The sequence below is a fragment of the Lithobates pipiens genome, unplaced genomic scaffold, assembly GCF_037356315.1.
Source record: "Lithobates pipiens isolate NorthernLeopardFrog02 unplaced genomic scaffold, aLitPip1_a1.2 Scaffold_25, whole genome shotgun sequence".
Classification (NCBI taxonomy): domain Eukaryota; kingdom Metazoa; phylum Chordata; class Amphibia; order Anura; family Ranidae; genus Lithobates; species Lithobates pipiens.
The window spans coordinates 62,244,370-62,265,528 of NW_027507787.1; the positions used below are offsets into that span (position 1 = coordinate 62,244,370).

At 46.0% G+C, this 21,159-nt stretch overlaps 1 protein-coding gene across 5 annotated transcripts in view; it reads left to right on the forward strand.

Annotated features, from left to right (window-relative positions):
• Window positions 1–21,159, forward strand: part of USP54 (ubiquitin specific peptidase 54) — a 260,296-nt gene that overhangs the window by 181,039 nt on the left and 58,098 nt on the right. For all 5 annotated transcript variants that reach the window (XM_077454554.1, XM_077454558.1, XM_077454557.1 and 2 more), the window contains exon 10: window positions 20,033–20,201. In XM_077454554.1, the coding sequence (XP_077310680.1) occupies window positions 20,033–20,201 (169 nt within the window). The remainder of the gene's footprint in view (window positions 1–20,032; window positions 20,202–21,159) is intronic.

Below are 21,159 nucleotides of genomic sequence, written 5' to 3' on the forward strand. Positions count from 1 at the left end.
CCGCATGAAGGTTTGCCCCCACACGCAACTTGGGTGGGGGGGGTCGCCTTTGGGAGTTTGCAGCCCGGTGGACCTCTCGGCTGTCCTACCAATAGGTCTGCGATCTGATTTCCTCCGGCCAAAAGATAGAGTTCCTCTCTTGGCCGCAAAGCTGATTCTTCCCCTCCAGCATACCCGTACTCCCGGCTCCCCGGGAGGCCCTTTGGGGGGTTGATAGTACCTGGGGTTCTACTCAAACCTGATTGTAGTCCCCAAGAAGGAAGGGGGGGTATGTCCAATCTTGGATCTAAAAGCCCTCAATTACTTTGTGAAAGTACAGAGGTTCAGAATGGAATCAGTTCACTCGGTAGTCGCTGCACTCCTTCAAGGGGACTCCCTGGCGTCCTTAGACATCCAGGATGTGTACCTTCACATACCCATATGCCTCCGGCATCAGAAGTTTATGCAATTCGCAGTCGGGGAAGCCCACTATCAGTTTGTGGCTCTCCCTTTTTGGTTTGGCATCAGCCTCCCGAGTCTTTACCAAGGTATTGGCTCCATTTTTGGCATTGCTACGGCAACGTGGGATCGCGATCGTGGGATACCTCGACGAGCTCCTCCTGAGAGCATCTTCCGCCTCAGCGTTAGAGGAGAATGTGCCGCTCACCATGCAGACCCTACAAGAATTTGTGTGGCTGTTGAACCTAAAGAAGTCGGTGATTGCACCGACGCAGTTTTTGGAGTACGATCGTTCGTCACTATGCTTCTGCATGTGAGTTCTGGGACTCATGGTGGCCTCCTTCAAGGCGGTACCGTATGACCAGTTCCACACCTGAGTCTTGCAGAAGGAGATTTTGAAAAAGTGTGACAAATCTCCATTGTCCCTGGATCGGCAGATTCAGGTGAGCCAGTTAGTCAGGGATTCCCTGCTCTGGTGGCTGAGGTCCCCGGCACTTCAGTCCGGGAAGTCTTTCCTATCTCTGAAATGGACAGTGATCACAACAGACGCCAGCATATCAGGCTGGGGTGGAGTAATGGGAGTTCAGTCGACCCAGGGCCTCTGGTCAGGGGAGGAATCCAAGTTGCCGATCAGTTTCCTCGAACTGAGAGTGATCAGGCTATGCCTCTCCACATGGTCGAGAAGACTGCGAGGGCGACCAATCAGGATCCAGTCAGAAAACGCCACGGCTTTGGCATACGTCAATCACCAAGGAGGAACAAGAAGCTCGGCCACCGCACGGAAGGTCGCTCACATACTTCGGTGGGCAGAGCGACATGTACCAGCCCTGATTCCCATTTACATTCCGGGAGGGGAGAACTGGCTGGCGGACTATCTAAGTCACCAGATGTTGGACCCAGGAGAATGGGCGCTGCATCCAGAGGTGTTCAGGCTACTGCCTACGGTGGGGCACACCAGACGGGGATCTTCTGGTCTCCCGTCTCAATTGGAAGGTGCCACTGGTGTTATCGGCGCTGCAAAAACCGCCATTTGAAAATATCAGAGAGATCCCTCTGTTGACTCTTTCCCAGAAAGTGGTCTTTCTAGTGGCCATTACATAGGCCAGGAGGGTTTCGGAACTGGCGGCCTTGTCCTGCAAGTCGCCCTACCTGGTTATCCACAAGGATAAGGCGATGTTGTGTCCGCAACCTTCTTTTCTGCCAAAGGTGGTTTCGGTGTTTCACATCAATGAAGACATTGTGTTACCATCTCTGTGTCCTAAGCCGACACATCCTAAGGAGGTGGCCCTCCATTCCCTGATTCGTGCTCTGAGGGTGTATTTGTCTGCCACGGCTCCCTTCCGGAAGTCAGACTCCTTGTTTGTTTTGGTGGCTGGTCCGAAGAAAGGCATGGCGGTCTCGTCGGCCACCATTTCCAGGTGGATCAGACAGATTGTAGTACAGGCCTACGCCTTGAAGGGGCAGGTGCCCCCCTTTCTGGTCATAGCCCACTCCACAAGGGCAGTCGGAACATCTTGGGCGTCTGTCGCTCAAGTGTTTAAAGCGGCGACCTGGTCGTCTGTTCACACCTTTACAAAATTCTACAAGGTAGATGTCAGTGCATCGGCTGATGCCTGTTCTGGCCACAAAGTTTTGCAGGCGGCTGTATAATTGCAATTGCACATAACATTTTTTCCTGTTTTTTTGGGGTAAAAACACAGTACCTTTAAGTTAATGCACTGATGCATTTGTTACCGCAGTTTTGGTGTGGTTTGAAGGTAGAGTCTCTCTGTTGAGAAGTACCCTGTTTTTTGTGGTGGTTATTCCACACACACACTGTCGTTTTTATGGGTAAAGTATATACTAGTTCCCACAGGCCATGGTGGATGAAGTTTTTATGCTGTTTTCCCACCCCTCATTTTGGCACTGCTTGGGGACGTCCCAATGGCAAAGAGAATAGCTGTGTCAGTCGGTGAATATAAGAGAAAATAGGATTTTTTGTACTCACCGTAAAATCCTCCTATTTTTCTTTACGTTATACTGCTTGTTGACGTACTGAGGCTGCATGGCAGGCTGGGGGTTTTTTACCTAAGGGTCCGCCCCTTGGGCGGAACTTAAAGCTCTGTGTTTTTCATAACATGTTATGCCTAGTCCTTTCCTAAAGGTGGCGTAACAACCCAATGAGGAGAGGAGCTGTATCAGTCGAATTACAGAGAAAAGGATTATTTTTGGGGGATATTTATTATAGCGAAAGTAAAAAATATTGTGCTTTTTTTTTGTTTATAGCACAAAAAATAAAAACCGCAGAGACGATCAAATACCTCCAAAAGAAAGCTCTATTTGTTAGAAAAAAAAATGTCAATTTTGTTTGGGTACAATGTCGCACGACCGCCCAATTGTCAGTGTCGAATTGCAAAAAGTGCTCTGGCCAGGAAGGGGGCAATTCCTTCCGGGGATGAAGTGGTTAATGGCTGTGTGTTGCGTTATTTTGAGGACAGCAAATTTACTCTGTTATACAAGCTGTACATTCACTATTCATTGTAGCAAAGTGTCATTTCTTTAGTGTTGTCACGTGAAAAGATATAATAAAATATTTACAAAAATGTGAGGTGTACTCACTTTTGTGAGATGCTTTATGTGGATTATGCTTACCATGGTGTTCTGAAATGAAGGACATGAAGATTTTACTTCCACGTACAACATGATCCACTTTTTTCACACATTTTATTAAATTATTTTTTTTTTTTTAAATAAAACAAATCTAGACAGTCCATTCCCCTATATATTAACTAAAGAGCAATAAAAAAAAAAATATTTGGTACCAAACCAGCTACATTTTTAGCAATTTATTTAAACTCTTCCTGTGTTAGACATTACAATTAACTGACTGAAACAATTAACCATTTCCTACAGTCTGTGGATATGGTGATAGACACTTTTGTGCAATTGATTTTGTAGCAATAAACTATTTTTAGCTCAGTCCCTGTTCCAGGTTAGCTGGACTATCTGGAACATTCAAGTGCCTCGGGATATTCTAAAACAAATTGCATGCAATATTGGTTTTTAAAATATTGAACCACATCCTTCCAATATTGTACCAACTTGGGGCATCTCCAATGAGATGGATAAAATCCCCCTGGAGCCTCTCCACAACCAGCACAATGGACGCTAACTCTAGGACCTGCTTTGTGCAGAATAGAAGGGGTTTAGTATGTCCTTTGAACAATAAATAATGGAGTTCGTCTATGAGAAGTTGATATTGAGACCGAAGGAATTGTTTTTAGTGCCTCTGACCACTCCTATTCTGTAATATTTCCAGTTTCCTAAGACCGCTGCTCTCTATTTCGAGGGGTTCCTCTGTAAACATTTATGGATTTAAATATACACAAAAGAAATTACATCCTTTGTACGAATAGACAATTTTTTTTTCTATCAATATTTTATACTATATGTCACAAATTTTCTCTAGTGCGTTGATTGCATGGCGCAGTTACAAAAATTGAAAAATGCAACGTCTGAGTATGTAAATGTCTTCTTGCTGCTGCTAAAAAGATTTTAAGGAACTATTGTGATAAAACTGTGTACATTGCAAAATACCCCTCTGTTCCCAGAGAGTAAATCAGTCCTTTGTCATTTACTTATTAAGAGTATCCCCACATAGGTAAAAAAAAAATAGGTAAATTGGTTGTTCCATTGGCTCCTGCTGCTCTCAGCCAAGCCTGTGAGAGAGAGGAAGCAGCGCTACTGCAGACGGGCACAGCGATGGATCCATGTCGGGCTCTGATATATATTTGGTGAATGGGGAAGTCACTGAAGGAAGCTACTACTAAATGTTTTTTTTCTACTTTAATGCAGAGAATGCATTTAGGAAAAAACTCTTACCTTTACAGCCACTTTAAGGGAACCTCAGTAGGATTATTGATTTATTCTTCCTCTACTCACGTGTCCCGTTTATATTCTTCTCTCATGCTTTCATGTTGGCTTTAAAGAATTACGTTTTCTTCACTATAGAAGCCCTTAGGGCACCCCAAATTATCAAAGGAGAAACTGTAGCCTTTTAACATGCTAGAAATATACGGAGATCAGAGTGAAGTGGTGGAGGATATAGGAAACATTCTTAATCAAAAATAGATTACATTTCCAATGTGTTATTTTATCCCTGGAATTTCTTTTAATTGTAATACTATACAATTAACTTTTTTAATGCTAATATGTGAGTATTTTGTGTAGACCTATGCAGAAAAAAAATTATTTTATGACATTTGATTGTATAATGACAACACAGTTTTGAATCCTGAATCTTGCCAAATAGAATGATCAGCTAGTTCTCATGCCAGGTAATTAGGTGTGACTTAGAAAAATGCTGATATCTTTTAATGCTACCAAATATTCCATACAAAAATTCATACAGTATCTACTTTTTTTTTAGAGTCCATCTCTTTCTGGATACAGTTAAATGTAAAAGCCTTTGTACAAGTATGTGAACACCCTGAGAATATGCAGAGTAATAGGAATCTACAACCTGGCTGAAGTTAATCTTTTGCAAATGCTTCAGAGTATCAGCCATGGCATGTGTAAATAAATTATAGCCAGTTGATATTTTATTAGGTGGAAAATCTCACCACGTTTTGTGCTTTTTCCAATTCTTCGTTTACGAAAAAAGAGAGGAAAAAGAGAAATACTTGTAGAGCAATTGTATAATATAGTGAAATATCTTAATACACTTTAGTAAGAAGGTTTTTTATATTGGGATATCTGCAATTAAAATATAAAACCATATATTAATTTCCGTGATTTCTAGCCTATTCCTGTTATATGAACAATCTCAAAGCTTGTAAACTTCCTTTGTAAAGATCCCCACATATTTACTACTTTGAATGTATGATATGTATTCACTAGAAACTGCTGTGTCACACATTTCATAGAGCCTGCCTTCTGAACTACAGAGGTGCTGAGAGATGGAGTTTCAGGAGGTGGCGTTGGTACGGGAATCACTGCTTGCAGGCAGCAAGGTACCATGGGATGTATAGTCCTTAGGAATCAACAGCCAGAGTTGTTAACCAAAGCTAATTAACCCCTCTTAGATATATTTTATTTCTTTATTGTACATCACGGAACACAGAGCACCATAGTAATTACTGTGTGGGTTATAGGCCACCTTCAGGTGATGGACACTGGTACACCCTAAACAGGAAGTTGCCTCCCTATATAACCCCTCCCATACAGGGAGTACCTCATTTTTTCCGGTAGTGTCTAAGGTGTTGGTCACGTTTAAAGGCATGCTATGAAGAGCTCCGCTGGACAAGCAAGCTATACAACTGGATCCATTCAGAGTGCCATTGAGGCCAAAGTGGATGGTACCCAGGCCATGTGACAGAAGAAACAAGGTTTTGCCTGTAATGCCTCTCTTGCAGGGCTGGACCCTGAGACCCAGTTCTTTGGTTATTTATCAAATACCAGAGCCTTTCTGGAAGGGTGCTATACAGGTCAAGGGGAGTGGAATTCCTTTTTAAGGAACTCGGTCCCCGAAGGTCTATGACTCTGCCCACCGTGATGGGTGAAAATTGGGGCTGTCTGGTTTCCAGCAGAATGCTGCAGCGGGGATAAGGAACTTGGTTCGCTTAAGGATTCTTCTATGAGTAAAACTTTTTTTTCTTATATTCACCGACCGACACAGCTCCTCTCTGTAACTACATGGGTTGTATAGCCTGTCATTAGGAGAAACTAGGCAAAATTGTTACACAATACACAGAACTTTAATCCCGTCCCAGGGGGGGTGGGCCCCGTGCTATCAACCCTTCTCCTGCTGTTAGCAGCTTCAGTTTTTATTTTGCCTAGCAAGAAGAATGACCTAGGAAACCCTGCGGGCCTCTCGGTCCATATTTTTACTGCAGGTTTGTTGCTTTATGCGCAAGATGAGAGATCCTGAGATCTCTTATCAACTGCCGGCTGGGTGACAGGCCTGGTTAATTAAATCTTTGTAGTCTCCCCCCCCCCCCAGTCCGGCCTTCGAGCGTGAGCAGGCCGCAGCTACGGCTCGGCAGGCCACGAGATACCTCATTCTCCAGAGGTGGTCGGTGAGCTTCAATGCTCCGGGATATACATATGACCGGGCTACTGATGTCTGGATCACAGTATACCGGGCCAGCAGCTACCCTGTAACTGCGCAGGCATAGGTCTGTGTTGGAATGTCTCCCAGCTCTTCAGGACTGGTAAGTACGGCTCTCCCTGCTTTGGTGGGTGGAGCAGCTGGGCATTCCCTGGGGGGGTCGATTCGGGGGCCACCTCACCTCCTTATCTTCTCTCCCAAGTCCCCATCACCCCCTCCCTTCCCCCTCTGAGGAGGATGTCTGCATGCGCCGCTGGCGGTGTATATATATGTGTGTGTGTGTGGGGTCGCTCTTTCTCACCTGTGGGGGCTCTGTGCGGTTGCTGTCAGTCCTGGTCCAGGTCTGGGGATCCCAAAAAAGCAGCTTTTGTGGAGGTTGTCTGTCTGTCAGCAGGCAGCTCGTTTTTATTTTTGCTCTGTTCACCACATGGCGCCATCCTGGTGGCCATCTTGGATTTGGGAAGGCTTTTTATTCCCCAGGGGAGCTTCAGCAGCCATTTTCCCTAGGATTCCTATTGATTACATTGGCAGCCATTTTGTGAAAGCCTGAATGCTTTCTTCACCGCTGGCCTCTTGTGACAGCATGCAATGTGCTTGTTCTTGTTACTTCCTGTATCCCCTGTGTGTGAGGGACACTGGATGGCTCTTTGCTTGAACGCTGATCGTTGCACCGCTGTTAGAGCTGCTGACAGTTTTTTTTTCTCCTCTCCTCATCTGGGAACCTCCTAGGGACTACAGGCACTATTGTTGGCATTCACAGAAAACCCCAGGGTGGTGAGTCTAGCGCTAAGCACCCCCCCACGCGGCGGCAGCATGAGGGTGAAACCTTCACCGTCCTAAGTCCCCTTGCAGGTGGCAAACAGGATAGGGTCAGCATGGCTTCAGAAACTGGTGTTTCTTCCCCCGAAATCCAGGCTATAGCAACCGGGTCACCTGCGGTTAGTGCGGTGTGCATGGACACCTTGACAGCGTTCCTGGACTCCTATGTTGCTAAGATAGAGCCGGCATGTGGCAGGAAAGGTACACGTAAGAGGCCCCTGCCCCCCTCCTCTGGGGAGAGCTCTGATGCAGACTCGGGCCCTGCTGCGGCTGGAGACTCCTGCTCTGACCTATCGGACGTGGCTGACCAGGACCATTCGGACAGTGAGGATGATTCCCCATCCGGGCGCAACAAGGCGCTTGTTGGAGCACTTATCAAAGCTGTGCATGATACCCTGAAGATTCAGGAGCCAGCGGATTCCTCTGCTGATGTACCAGTCCCTTTTGGGTCCCACAAGCCAGCACGTTCACCTAAGGTGTTCCCATATTTGACTTATTTTGACAAATTCATCTACAGGGAATGGGGTCGTCCACAACTGACTTTTTCGGTCCCCAAAAAATTGGCGGTGCGTTACCCCTCTGAGGAAAGCCTTATCAAAAAGTGGTTGGCTCCTCCGGTCGTGGACCCCCAGTATCTAGGTTAAATAAAGTAACCACGATTCCGGTTGAGGGGACTCCTGCATTCAAGGATCCCATGGACAGGAAGGCCGAAGCAGTGGCTCATTCCTTGTTTACGGTTGTGGGGTCAGCCGTGCGACCTGTACTGGCATCCGCACTGGTGTCGCAGACACTGACTGAGTGGGCAAAAATGTTGCACTGCGAATTGGGAGAACAGAATGCCTCCTCTGTCTGCGTGGAGCTAGTAGACCAACTAGTGCATGGCCTTAAGTACATTTGTGATGCGGCCCTGGATACTCTCCCTCTGCTATCCAGGGCCTCAGTGTCAGCCATGGTGCTGAGGCGCCTTATTTGGCTGAAATGCTGGTCCGCTGACTAGGCATCCAAGAAAGCCCTGACGGATCTTCCCTTCCTTGGAGAACGGCTCTTTGGAGCCTCGTTGGATGACATTATTAAAAATGCCACGCGTGGTAAGAGTACACTACTCCCACAGGCCAGGAAGGCTAAGGAGCCACGCCGCAGGCAAGGGCCCTCCTTTTCCGGTCACAAGCGTTTTTTTCCGTCTGCCTGGTGCTTCGGTAAAACGACCCCAGCCCGACAGGACACCCACGGACGGACAGAATCATCCCTGGAACCGCAAGCCTAACAAGCCTGCGAACAAAAGTGCTACCGCATGAAGACACGGGTGGGGAGTTTGCAGCCCGTTGGACTTCCCGGTTATCAGACCAATGGGTCTGTGATCTGATTTCCGCAGGTTACAAGATAGTTTCTCTCTTGGCCGCCAACCAGATTTTTCCCCTCCAGCATACCCACGTCCCCGGTTGGCCGGGAGGCCCTGCTAGGGGCAGTAAGGGACTTGCTGAATCAGGGGGTGATTGTACCAGTTCCGAGCTCGGAACGCTTTCAGGGGTTCTACTCACATCTGTTTGTGGTTCCTAAGAAGGAAGGGGTACGTCCAATCTTGGACTTGAAAGCCCTCAGTCACTTTGTAAAAGTGCAGGGGTTCAGAATGGAATCAGTTCGCTCAATAGTCGCTGCACTCCATCAAGGGGACTTCCTGGCGTCCTTGGACATTCAGGATGCCTACCTGCACATACCCATATGCCTTCAGCATCAAAAGTTTCTGCGTTTGGCAGTCGGGGAAGCCCATTACCAGTTTGTGGCTCTTCCCTTTGGCCTGGCATCAGCCCCCCGGTCTTTACCAAAGTACTGGCTCCAGTATTGGCGTTGCTGCGACAACGCGGGATCCCGATCATGGGTTACCTAGACGATCTCCTCATGAGAGCTTCTTCCACCTCAGAATTAGAGGAAGATGTGGCGATCACCATGAAGACCCTGCAAGAATTTGGGTGGCTGTTGAACCTAAGGAAGTCGGTGCTTGTGCCGACACAGCGTCTGGAGTACCTGGGTTTACTGCTGGATTCCAGGGAAGCGAGGGTCTTTCTCCCCTCAGATAAATTGCAGACTCTCAGATCTGTGGTAAAACTATTGGTAAACTGCAAGTGGTCATCACTACGCTTTTGCATGCGAGTACTGGGGCTCATGGTAGCCTCTTTTGAGGAAGTACCTTATGCCCAGTTCCACACCAGAGTCCTGCAGAAGGAGATCTTGACAAAATGGGACAAATCTCCATTGTCCCTGGATCGGCAGATCCAGGTGAGCCAGCCAGTCAGGGATTCCCTGATCTGGTGGTTGAGGTCCCCGGTGATTCAGGCCGGCAAATGGTTCCTTCCTCTGAAATGGACGGTGGTTACTACGGATGCCAGTCTGGCCGGCTGGGGTGGAGTGATGGGGATTCAGTCGGCTCAGGGCCTCTGGTCGACGGAGGAATCCAAGTTGCCGATCAATCTGCTTGAATTGAGAGCGATCAGGCTGTGCCTCCACACATGGTCGATGAGTCTTCAAAGACGTCCGATCAGAATACAGTCAGACAGCGCCACGGCTGTGGCATACGTAAATCACCAAAGGGGAACAAGAAGCTCCGCCTCTGCTCTGGAGGTCGCTCACATACTTCGGTGGGCAGAGCGACACGTTCCGGCCCTGTCGGCCATTTACATCCCGGGGGTGGAAAATTGGCAGGCGGACTATCTGAGATGCTGGACCCAGGAGAATGGGCATTGCATCCGGAGATATTCAGGCTGCTGTGCCTGAAATGGGGCACACCAGATGTGGATCTATGGGCCTCCCGGCTCAATCGGAAGGTCCCGAGATTCGTGTCCAGGACGAGAGATCCGTGGGCAGACGCGCTGGTGGCTCCATGGGATCAGTACCAGCTGATCTACGCCTTTCCTCCACTGAATCAGTTGCCACGTCTGCTTCACAGAGTGGAAGCTGAGGGGATTCCAGTAATTGATTGCCCCAGATTGGCCTCAGCGGTCCTGGTACGCAGACCTGGTGCGTCTGGTGGCAGACGCTCCCTGGAGACTGCCGTTGTGAGAGGACCTATCTCAAGGTCCAATCTTTCACCCTGCTTTACCATCACTGACTTTAACAGCCTGGCTGTTGAAAGCCAGGTATTGAGGAACCGGGGTCTGTCGGACTCTGTGATTCCGACTATGCTGAGAGCTCGGAAATCTTCTTCCAGGAAGATACACCATCGTATTTGGAAGGCCTATATCTCCTTGTGTGAGGAGAAAGGGTGGCATCCGCGCTCCTTCTCTATATCCAGGATCCTGCAGTTTCTTCAGCAAGGTGTAGACCAGAGGTTGGCGTTGAGCACCATCAAGGGGCAAATTTCAACTTTATATATATATATAATATTGTAAAACCTGCCCCTATTTAAATTCCTAGTCCCCTCCTTCCTCTTCTGATTAGCCTGATGAAAGAGCACGGTCGTCTTGCAATCTCGACCCGTACGCTCAAGAAACGCGTTGCATACTCTCGACGTCACAGCTCCACGCCCTGGCCGTCTCTGCTTCTCAAGCCTCGTTTTGAATCTACATACACTGCGTCCACCACAAGCCGGCACCTATCTAACATCAGTTGTGGACAACGCTGAGGAAAACAGGAAGGATGGCAGATGTGGACCGGATCACTGGCTGACGTTTTAATCAGATACCTCTTATGATAAATGCCTACTTTTAACCTACCAAATGTGAGTGCAAACTTTACTATTGTTACCGTATATACTCGAGTATAAGCCGAGATTTTCAGCCTCTTTTTTTGAGGCTGAAAGTGCCCCCCTCGGCTTATACTCGAGTCATCGCTGTCTGCCCGCTCGATCAGCGTGTCGAGCAGACAGACAGCGGCCATTCTATAATTCAAAAGCCGCGCCTCCGGCTCCGCCTTCGCCTGTGATAGGCGGAACACTGAATTTCCCAGCAGCCTGTGTTCCGCCTATCACGGACATCGTATCATCCTCGTACTACGGACGAGGATGATACGATGTACGTGATAGGCGGAACACAGGCTGCTGGGAAATTCAGTGTTCCGCCTATCACAGGCGAAGGCGGCGGCGCAGCTTTTGAATTTTACAATGGCCGCCGAGGCGCCGGCGAAGAGGGCACGGGACGGAGGCAAGGCAAGGCACGGCACGGCACGGGACGGGACGGAGGCAAGGCACGGCGGCAAGGCACGGAGGCAAGGAGGCAAGGCACGGGACGGAGGCTCGGGACAAAGGCTCGGGAAACAGGTAGGCTGGACACACACACACACACACACACACACACACACACACACACACACACACACACACACACACACACACACACACACACACACACACACACACACACACACGGATGGATACACACACACACAGGGATGGATGGATGGATGGAGACACACACACACAGGGATGGATGGATGGATGGATGGAGACACACACACACAGGGATGGATGGATGGATGGACACACACACACACAGGGATGGATGGACGGACACACAGGGATGGACGGACACACAGGGATGGACGGACACACACACAGGGATGGACAGGCATGTCTCACCCTCGGCTTATACACGAGTCAATAAGTTTGCCAGTTTTTTTGGGGGTAAATTGGGGGCCTCGGCTTATATTCGGGTCGGCCTATACTCGAGTATATACGGTATATTGTAAATAAAGCGTTTGGTAAAATCTGCACCCAGATTCTGTTGACCCTTTCACAGAAGGTGGTCTTTTTAGTGGCCATCACATCGGCCAGGAGGGTTTCGGAACTGGCGGCCTTGTCCTGCAAGTCACCTTATCTGGTCATCCACAGGGATAAGGTGGTGTTACGTCAGCAACTGTCTTTTCTACCGAAGGTGGTCTCGGCCTTTCATATCAATGAGGACATTGTATTGCCATCATTTTGTCCTAAGTCGAAGCACCCCAAAGAGGTGGCCCTTCACGCTCTAGATGTGATTAGGGCTCTGAAGGTGTACTTGTCTGCCACAGCTTCCTTTCGGAAGTCAGACTCACTGTTTGTTTCGGTGGCTGGTCCTAAGAAGGGTATGGCAGTCTCGTCGGCCACCATTTCCAGGTGGATCAGACAGATTGTAGTCCAAGCCTACGCCTTGAAGGGGCAGGTGCCCCCCTTTCCAGTCACGGTCCACTCTACAAGAGCAATCGGAACGTCTTGGGCTTTCCGACACCAAGCGTCTGTCGTTTAGGTGTGTAAGGCGGTGACCTGGTCGTCTGTCCATACATTTACCAAGTTTTACAAGGTAGATGTCAGTGCATCGGCTGCTGGTTTTGGCCGCAAAGTTTTGCAGGCGGCTGTGTAGTTGCTATTGAGTTTTTATCTGGTTTTTCGATAAAAATACAGTACTGTTTCGTTAATGCAGTGTTGCATTACTTCCGCAATACTGTGGTCTGGGGATTACTCCTGTTGAGGATGCCCGGTTTTGTGGTGGAGTTTCCACACATTGCTGTTTTTTTGTGGGTTTAGTTTCACTAGTTCCCACTTGCCATGGTGGATGAAGTTTTTAATGCTGTTTTTCCCACCCCTTGTTTGGCACTGCTTGGGGACGTCCCATGTAGTTACAGAGAGGAGCTGTATCGGTCGGCGAATATAAGAGAAAATAGAATTTTTGTACTCACCGTAAAATCCTTTTCTGCGTAATTCACCGACCGACCCAGCACCCACCCCTCCTTTTTTCTACGTTATACTGCTTGTTGACGTACTGAAGCTGCTAGCAGCAGGAGGAGGGTTGATAGCACGGGGCCCGCCCCCTGGGGTGGGATTAAAGTTCTGTGTATTGTGTAACAATTTTGCCTAGTTTCTCCTAATGGCAGACTATACAACCCATGTAGTTACAGAGAGGAGCTATGTCGGTCGGTGAATTAGAGAAAATGGTTTTACGGTGAGTACAAAAATCCTATTATTGTTATGCCTGCAAACCACCACTAGAGAGTGTCGTGAGCATACCCGATCCATGTCTCTCTGCATACACTCTGTCAGCAAATACCTTTGCATACTTCCCCAGGATGGTCGCAGCCACTAGTAATGAAGGTCAGGGGGGTTACTGGGGGTCTCCCCATGGCAGGAGCATGTAAGTGTCCCCCCCCCCCCCAAGGACCGGTGCTTGGACAGCGGGCGGTCTGGCTTCCTCCCTCTAGGGTTTGGATGGCTTTCTCCCTCCAGGGCTTTGCATTGCCGCCTCCTTTCCCCTGCCGCCAAGATCCCGAACAGCGCTGTAAACGCCCACGAGCGGGAATCTCATTTTAAACTCTCAAAGGGCGTTCCTAGGGATGGGAATGAGGGGCGTGGCTTAGCACGGTGGCCGGTATGAGGTTTAAGCATACATGTTTTTCACATGGCTCAGTCCTTAAAGGCTTCAGTCAGGAAAGCATCTGACTGACAGAGGAGACACAGCAGTGGTTTGGGTGGCATGTAAGCTGGTGTATACAGGCATTCTCAATGATACATTTTGCTCAAGCATCAGGCTGACCATTATTGGCAGCATTTATTGCTCAGCTCAGCAGTGGATGCGCTTGTTTTTTTTTACCTTTGTTGCTTAGCACTAGGGAGGAGCTCAGGCGTCTTCACATGGTCCACGTGCAGTGAGACATTTCCCGATCTCTGCAGCCGCGCATTAGGGCAATGTCTCACTGCCTGTGATTACTGTCTGGAAAAGGGGTTATATAGGGAGGCAACTTCCTGTTTAGGGTATGCCATTGTCCATCACCTGAAGGTGGCCTATAACCCACATAGTAATTATTGTGGTGCTCTTTGTTACGCGATGTACTCGAAGTAAAGGATTTTACAAGTAAGCTGTCATAAAAATCCTATTTTCTATCAATTCAGGAAGTTGCATCAGCCAGTGTATCAAACAAATGGGTTTCTTGCTTGAGAGAAACCCTCTGCCATGCCAGAAAAAACATAGCATATGGTGAATTCAGCGTTTGCAGTCCTTTTTAATCTCTCGAAACTTGGAACGTTTTCTCTGCATTTCTGAGGAAAATTCCGGATACAATTAGATTTTCGCTCCGTTTATTAAAATGTTCTCAAGGCCGCGTTCTTTTCATAGAATAATTGTCCTGATAATTAAACAGGAAGACTAAAATTGATCTAGGCAATCCTCCAGATGAAGGGTGCCGGGCTGGGACCCCGTGTGACCTCTCTACTACTAAAAAAAAAAATGTCTCTTCCAAAGACTGATTGAAGATATTTTACTATATTTAGTTATGTTACTCCCTTCGTTTTTTTCTGGAACGCCAATGTTAATGTTTTTTCTACATAATCAGTTCTAAATATTATTCAATAATGTATTATCATTAGTTTTTGCCTTAAAACCTTGCATTTCTTTATTCAAAAGATGTACCACATCTTCCATGTCGCTTTTTTTCTTTCTTTTGGATAAGGTGTATATCAGGCTTCAGTTAGGCAGATAAAAGTCCAGCCCACGTTCCAGTTTTGAACTGCTTGTTTGGTTATTTGGACATGTATATCTTTTGTGGCCCCCAACGATCTCCCAGCACCAGAAGAGGAGGCCAGGGGTTCCAGATGGAGTTGCCACAGTGTCAGTTTCATAAGATTATTATTATAACACAGGATTAATATCGCTCTAAACCTGGGTTCACACTATAGCGAACACAAACCTTGCATGTGATTCGCACCTGCATTGCGGTGCAGATCACATGTGATGTCTGTGCAATGCGAGGTAAGCCATACAGTTTGTATGCCTGAAATTGCATTTGATTTGCACAAAAAAGGTGCAGGGTTTTTTTTTTTTTTACCCCTGCACTGGAAACTGATCGCATGGGTGTTCTCAGAGAGAAGCGATGTGGGAAGCGAAATTACGCTGGTTCTTGCATCGCACAGCACCTTACAATATGCCCAATATTTGTCCATCACTAAGCTGCTCACCTGGCTGCTATCCACTTCCCTCCCTGAGATTTTCCATTCAGTATGTCTGCGATGCCATGCAGTAAACTCTTTTGGGCATGTACTTCCACTCTACTTTTCTTCGACCTCTCAGTCTGCACAGAAGCAGCCACCCAAAGATAAGGGACATGCAGTTAGAGCCATCTATTTTTGGACACAGGCACAATTCTATTTTTTTTTCCAGGTGTTTACCAAAACATATTCAAGCTATAGGCCCCTTTCACACATGCGGATGGTATGTCCGTATTTCATCCATCCGTTTGCGGATGAAATACGGGCCATACATTCATCCCTATGGGATAGCGGGTGTCTGCGGATGAGCATCCGCAGACACCCGCTATTGTCCACCTCCGCAAATGTCCGATTCTGCAGACGGAGGAAAATCCTATTTTTCTGTCCGTCTGCAGAGCGGATCGGATGAACACGGACACACGGTCCGTGCTCGTCCGATCCCCATAGAGGAGAGCGGAGAGCTGACAGGGCGGTCCCCGCACAGTGTGCGGAGACCGCCCTGTCCGCAGCCGGCTCAGCGGGGACAACGGAGCGATCCCCGCTGAGCGAGCGGATCATCACTGGGCGGATCTTTACTGATCCGCCCCGTGTGAAAGAGGCCATAATTATATAATGGCTAATTACAGAAGTAAGGTTTACTTCAGGTTTAATTTAAGGTTATCTACGTCCAAATCTGAGGAAGGGTTTAGGAATTGCAGCTCTAAGAATAGCCGCCCTTCCCCTTTTCAAGGGACCAAAAGTAATTGGACAATTGAATCAAAAGCTGTTTCATGGCCAGGTGTGGACTACTCCTTCATTAATTCTTCATCAGTTAGACAGGTAAAAGGTCTGCAGTAGATTCGAAGTGTGGTATTTGCATTTGGAATCTATTGTGAACCTACATCATGCATTCAAAGGAGCTGTCCGTGCAAGTGAAACAGCTTTTAAAGGAAAAGAAGTGGAATATTCTGCAATGGCAGTCAATCACCCAATTGAGCATGCATATCACTTTCTGAAGGCAAAACTAAAGGCAGAAAGACCCACAAAACAACTGAAGACAGCTGCAATTAGAGCCTGGCAAAGCATCAGAAAGGAGGAAACCCAGTCTTTAGTAATGCCCATGGCTTCCAGACTTCAGACAGTCATGCCAGTAAAGGATTCTCAACAAAATATTAAAAATTAACATTTCATTTATGATTTTATGATGATTTATTCATTTGTCCAATTACAAAAAAAATTGAGGGGGGAGGGGGGTGGACTGTGTATAAAAATGGTTGCAGTTCCTAAAATTTGTACTTGATATTTATGTTCAACCCCTTGAAATAAAGCTGAAGGTCTGCACTTCAAATTGGATTGTTTCATTTTAATTTTATTCTGGTGGCATACAGAGCCAAGAGTATGAAGATTGTGCCTGTGTCCAAATATATGGACCTAACTGTAATTCAGGGGAGAAGCAGCAGTCCAAAGGCCACTGTTGCACAGATTCAGTGTGGTGACAGAGCACATTAGCGGTTATAGTCACTCAGATTCAGGGTGCTGCCAGACCCAATAAAGGATAACCAAGCAGGATATATTTTAAGAGCCAAGACGCTGCACATCCACTCACATTGCATACACCCTCCCAACCCACATCATGTAACGTTCCTTCCTTCTTGTTTCAATTGCCTGAAAATCAGTGTTAAAGAGCAAATGAGTAAGTTGGTTATTAACTTGCTATATAATAGGCAACCAATTTGCATACCTCAACTGCTCTAGATGGGTCACTCTTTTTATAGTTTTCATTAAAATCTCAGAATTAGAAGCCTAAGCTGCTGTATAATGGAGTATAGATTAACCTTCTCTTGGCACAGGGCATTATTCTGAGGTATGTTAATCTAAAGATTGCAGGTAAGAATTAGTTATGGTTACCAATACCAGTGGTATTCGTGGATATTGTAATTCTAATGACAAGATAGAAACAGTACTAAACTTCCTCATTCTGTTAAGTTTACACTCATAATTTAGTGAATGGAGTAGAAGAAAGTACTACTAAAAATTCATCTTCACCTCTGAGGAAGATCAGGAGTGTCATGGGTTAAGCATTATTGTCCTAACTTGTGTGTTTAACTGCTTGCCGACCGATGTCCACAGATGCACCTCGGCATCCAAAAATATGTAGAAGAATACATATCGACCTAAACTGAGGAAACTTTTTTTAAATTTTTTTTTTTGTACATATTTTTGGGGGATATTTATTATAGCAAAAAGTAAAAAAATATTGCTTTTTTTCCCATAATTGTCGCTCTTTTTGTTTATATCACAAAAAATAAAACCATAGAGGTGATCAAATACCACCAAAAGAAAGCTCTATTTGTGGGGAAAAAAAGGACGTCAAGTTTGTTTGGGTACAGCACTGTACGACTGCTCAATTGTCAGTTAAAGTGACACAGTGCCGAATTGCAAAAAATGGCCCGGTCATTCAGCAGCAAAATCTTCCAGGACTGAAGTGGTTAAAGGAGAATTATAGCCAAAGCTCGTTTGGCTAAACTTCTCCTACGGGTCACAGGTGTGCAATCCTGTGTACTTCTTTGACCCGTTTTCAGCAGAGAGCAGACTGAAGTCACAGAAATCAGTCCACAGAAATCATCCTGACAGTGGGAGTCTGGATCCATCAGGTGCCTGGACTAACACCCGTCTCAGGCTCTCAGAGCCTGAGATGGCCACTCCCTGACCCTCCACAGCTCAGCGCTCCAATGAGCGAGAGAGCGGAGTACTGCTGATTGACAGTCAGCAGCTCTCTGCTCGAGAAGCTGTGATAATTGAGCAATCGGCAGTGTTCAGTCACTCGGTTCTCAGTGTAGAGACGCCAAGGGGACAGATACAGCATCAGAACGATGCTGCATCCACCGAGGTAAGTATCATGGAGGAAAAACCCACAAACCCATACTTCTCTTTTAATGGAGTTGGACAGCATATAAAATAAACTTTATTACAGAGAACCTAAATGAATTAATGAGCTAAAAGACCTTTAGGACCCTGTAGGTCCAAGAAATATCTCCTAAACCTATACGGTTTAGGAGATATTTCCAAAAAGACAGCCACCGCTGTCTATGGCGCATGCAGGCGCACTGGGCAGGCCGCAGATCACGGCGATATGCCGCGAGTGTCGGCTCCCGTGTGCATGCGTGGGAGTGACATCATCGCTGCTCCGGCGAATCACAGCACCAGAGCAGCGAGACCCGGAAGTCACTCCGGGATCCATGGCAGCGGCAGACATGAAGACAGAGGACGCTTCGGGGGCTTCGTTCTCAGGTAAGTTATTCATAATGAGCTAGCATGCTATGCATACTAGCTCATTATGCCTTTGCCTTGCAGGTTGCTCCCCCCCCCCTCCCCCCATGGGTTTACAACCACTTTAAAAGTCCATTTTCTTAAAATGGCTGTTTGGTGGCATGAAACTATTTCTCTAGATGGAGAAAATTGATTTCTACACACTTCAAATACAAATTTCCTTCAAGAATTTGCTTTCAAGAATTTCTTAATAAACCTTAATGAATACGTGGGCATTTAGGTATGCAGCCTAATATATTTTCCTGCACCAAATTATGTACGTTACTTGTCCTTAGAATGGCCGAAAGCAAAAGCCGCCGAGAACGGCCGAAGGTGTCCGAAAGCCGCCCACAGGCTCACAATCGTCAGGGATTGGCGTATAACATGCACCCACGATTTCCCCCTAATTTTAAGGGGAAAAAAGTGCATGTTATACGCAGATAAATACGGTAAGTCTTCAAACAGACAGGGTGTACATGGCAGAATACCATGGAGGAAACCACTGCTTTCAAAAAACAAAAACATTGCTGAATGCCTGAAGTTTGCCAAAGAGCACCTTGGCAAACTCCAATGCCACTTGGAAAATGTTTTGTGGACTGATGAAAGAAAAGTTGAACTGTTTGGTAAAATACTCATCACTTTGTATGATGCAAAAAAAGGTACAGCTTACTAACGTCAAAAACATAATCCCAATGGTGAAGTATAGTAAAGGGAAGCTCCTCATTCGGGCTTGCTTTGCTGCCCCAGGACCTGGACCACTTGCCTTCATTGAGTTGAAAATTAATTCCCGAAATATCCTATAGGATAATGTCAGGGTGGCTGTCTGCCAGGTGCACCTCAGTAGAAGTTTGGTAATGCAGCAGGACAATGACCTCGAGCATTGAAGTAAATCCACCACAGACTGGCTTCAGAAAAACAAAATTCTCCTTTTTGGAGTGGCCCAGTCAGAGCCCAGGCCTTAACCCTATAGAGATGCTGTGGAATTATCTCAAGAGAGCTATTTACACTAATCTACAAAAATGTCTGAGCTGAAGCAGTTTTGTAAAGAGGAATGGTCAAAAATTACTCCTAAATGTGCAGGTCTGATCCAGAGCTACCAAAAGCACTTGCTTGAAATCATGGCTGCCACAGGAGGTTTGACCAGCTAGACCAAGGGTTCACTTAAAATTTCCTCCAGCACTGTGAATGTTTTTAATGTGTGTGTTCAATAAAAACATGAGAAATTAGAATTGTTTGTCTATTGTTACTTGGATCAGATCTAATTTTATGGAAAATGACTGCAAACACAAGTTAACGTCAAGGGGTTCAGATACTTTTTATGTGTGTGTTGTGTATATATATATATATATATATATATATATATATATATATATATATATATGCATATGCAAAAAAAGACTTTACACTATACTGCAAATTAAATATAATTTTTTATCATGTGATTTTCCTTTTTCCTTCAGATTGGTCCAAAGTGGAAAGATGTTGTTACAAAGTGTATTAAAGGTCACTACCAACCACTACTGCTACTATATGCTGATCCCAGGGGAACGCCAGTAACTGTACCTGACATGTTGTCTCAGATGGATTTGCGACAGTACAGCAGAACTTGTTATGACAGTGAGGATTCAGGTATGTGTTTATCTGAGCACAGTAACCATAAACTAGTTGGGTCTAACCCAGGGCTAATATTACTTCTAGGTGTTATGAGTCAGGCTTTTCGTGTACAAAGACATTGTTTTTATATATATCTATATATATATATATATATATATATATATAATGTGTGTGTGTGTGTGTGTGTGTGTGTGTATATATATATATATATATATATATATATATATATATATAATTATTTTTATTTTTTTAACAAACTAAGGGCTGCACTCCAATGCTTTATTCTGCCAAAGCAAGTGTGCTGGAAGTTCCTGCCTTTTGAAATGTCCTTTCTAAAGCTGGTTGTAGACTGTACAGATCGAAGCGCGGGGAGCTGTTACTGCTGGGAGAACACAATGATTATAGATGGATCGAATCTTGGGCCGGTCCCTGCTGAACCAGCAGATTTGATCCTTGAGGTGCCTTTCTCAGGTGGGGACTTCCAGTATGCATGCTTGCTTTGGCTGAATAAAGCTTTATATGTATTTTCATCAGAGTGCAGCCTTCATTTAGTTACAGGGATGGGGCATGAATCGGGGACAGGCTCCCTCGGCCAACACACAATACTCCCGTGACTGGAAAATTGGGGTCTTCAGAGCAGTGCTATTTTTTTTTATTTGCTATTTTTGGTTCCACAAACAACAAGGTTTTCCTGGGTTCCCCCTCTTATGTTTAGTAAAATATCAGCACAATTGTTATTTGCCCAGTTATAATTTGTTCAGTTCATTGAAATTACAGACAGGATAGCCTCAGCTGCTGATACGTTTATATGCATATAAGTGCCATATACATCACATCCTGGAAATTAGAATATCATCAAAAAGTTAGTATTTGTAGCCCTAAAAAAAAAATATAGGTTCTGTTCCTGTTACACGTGTTAGACAGTAGAGTGCTAGTGCTGTGTCATTTTGGCCCCTTGTATTACCTGAAATAC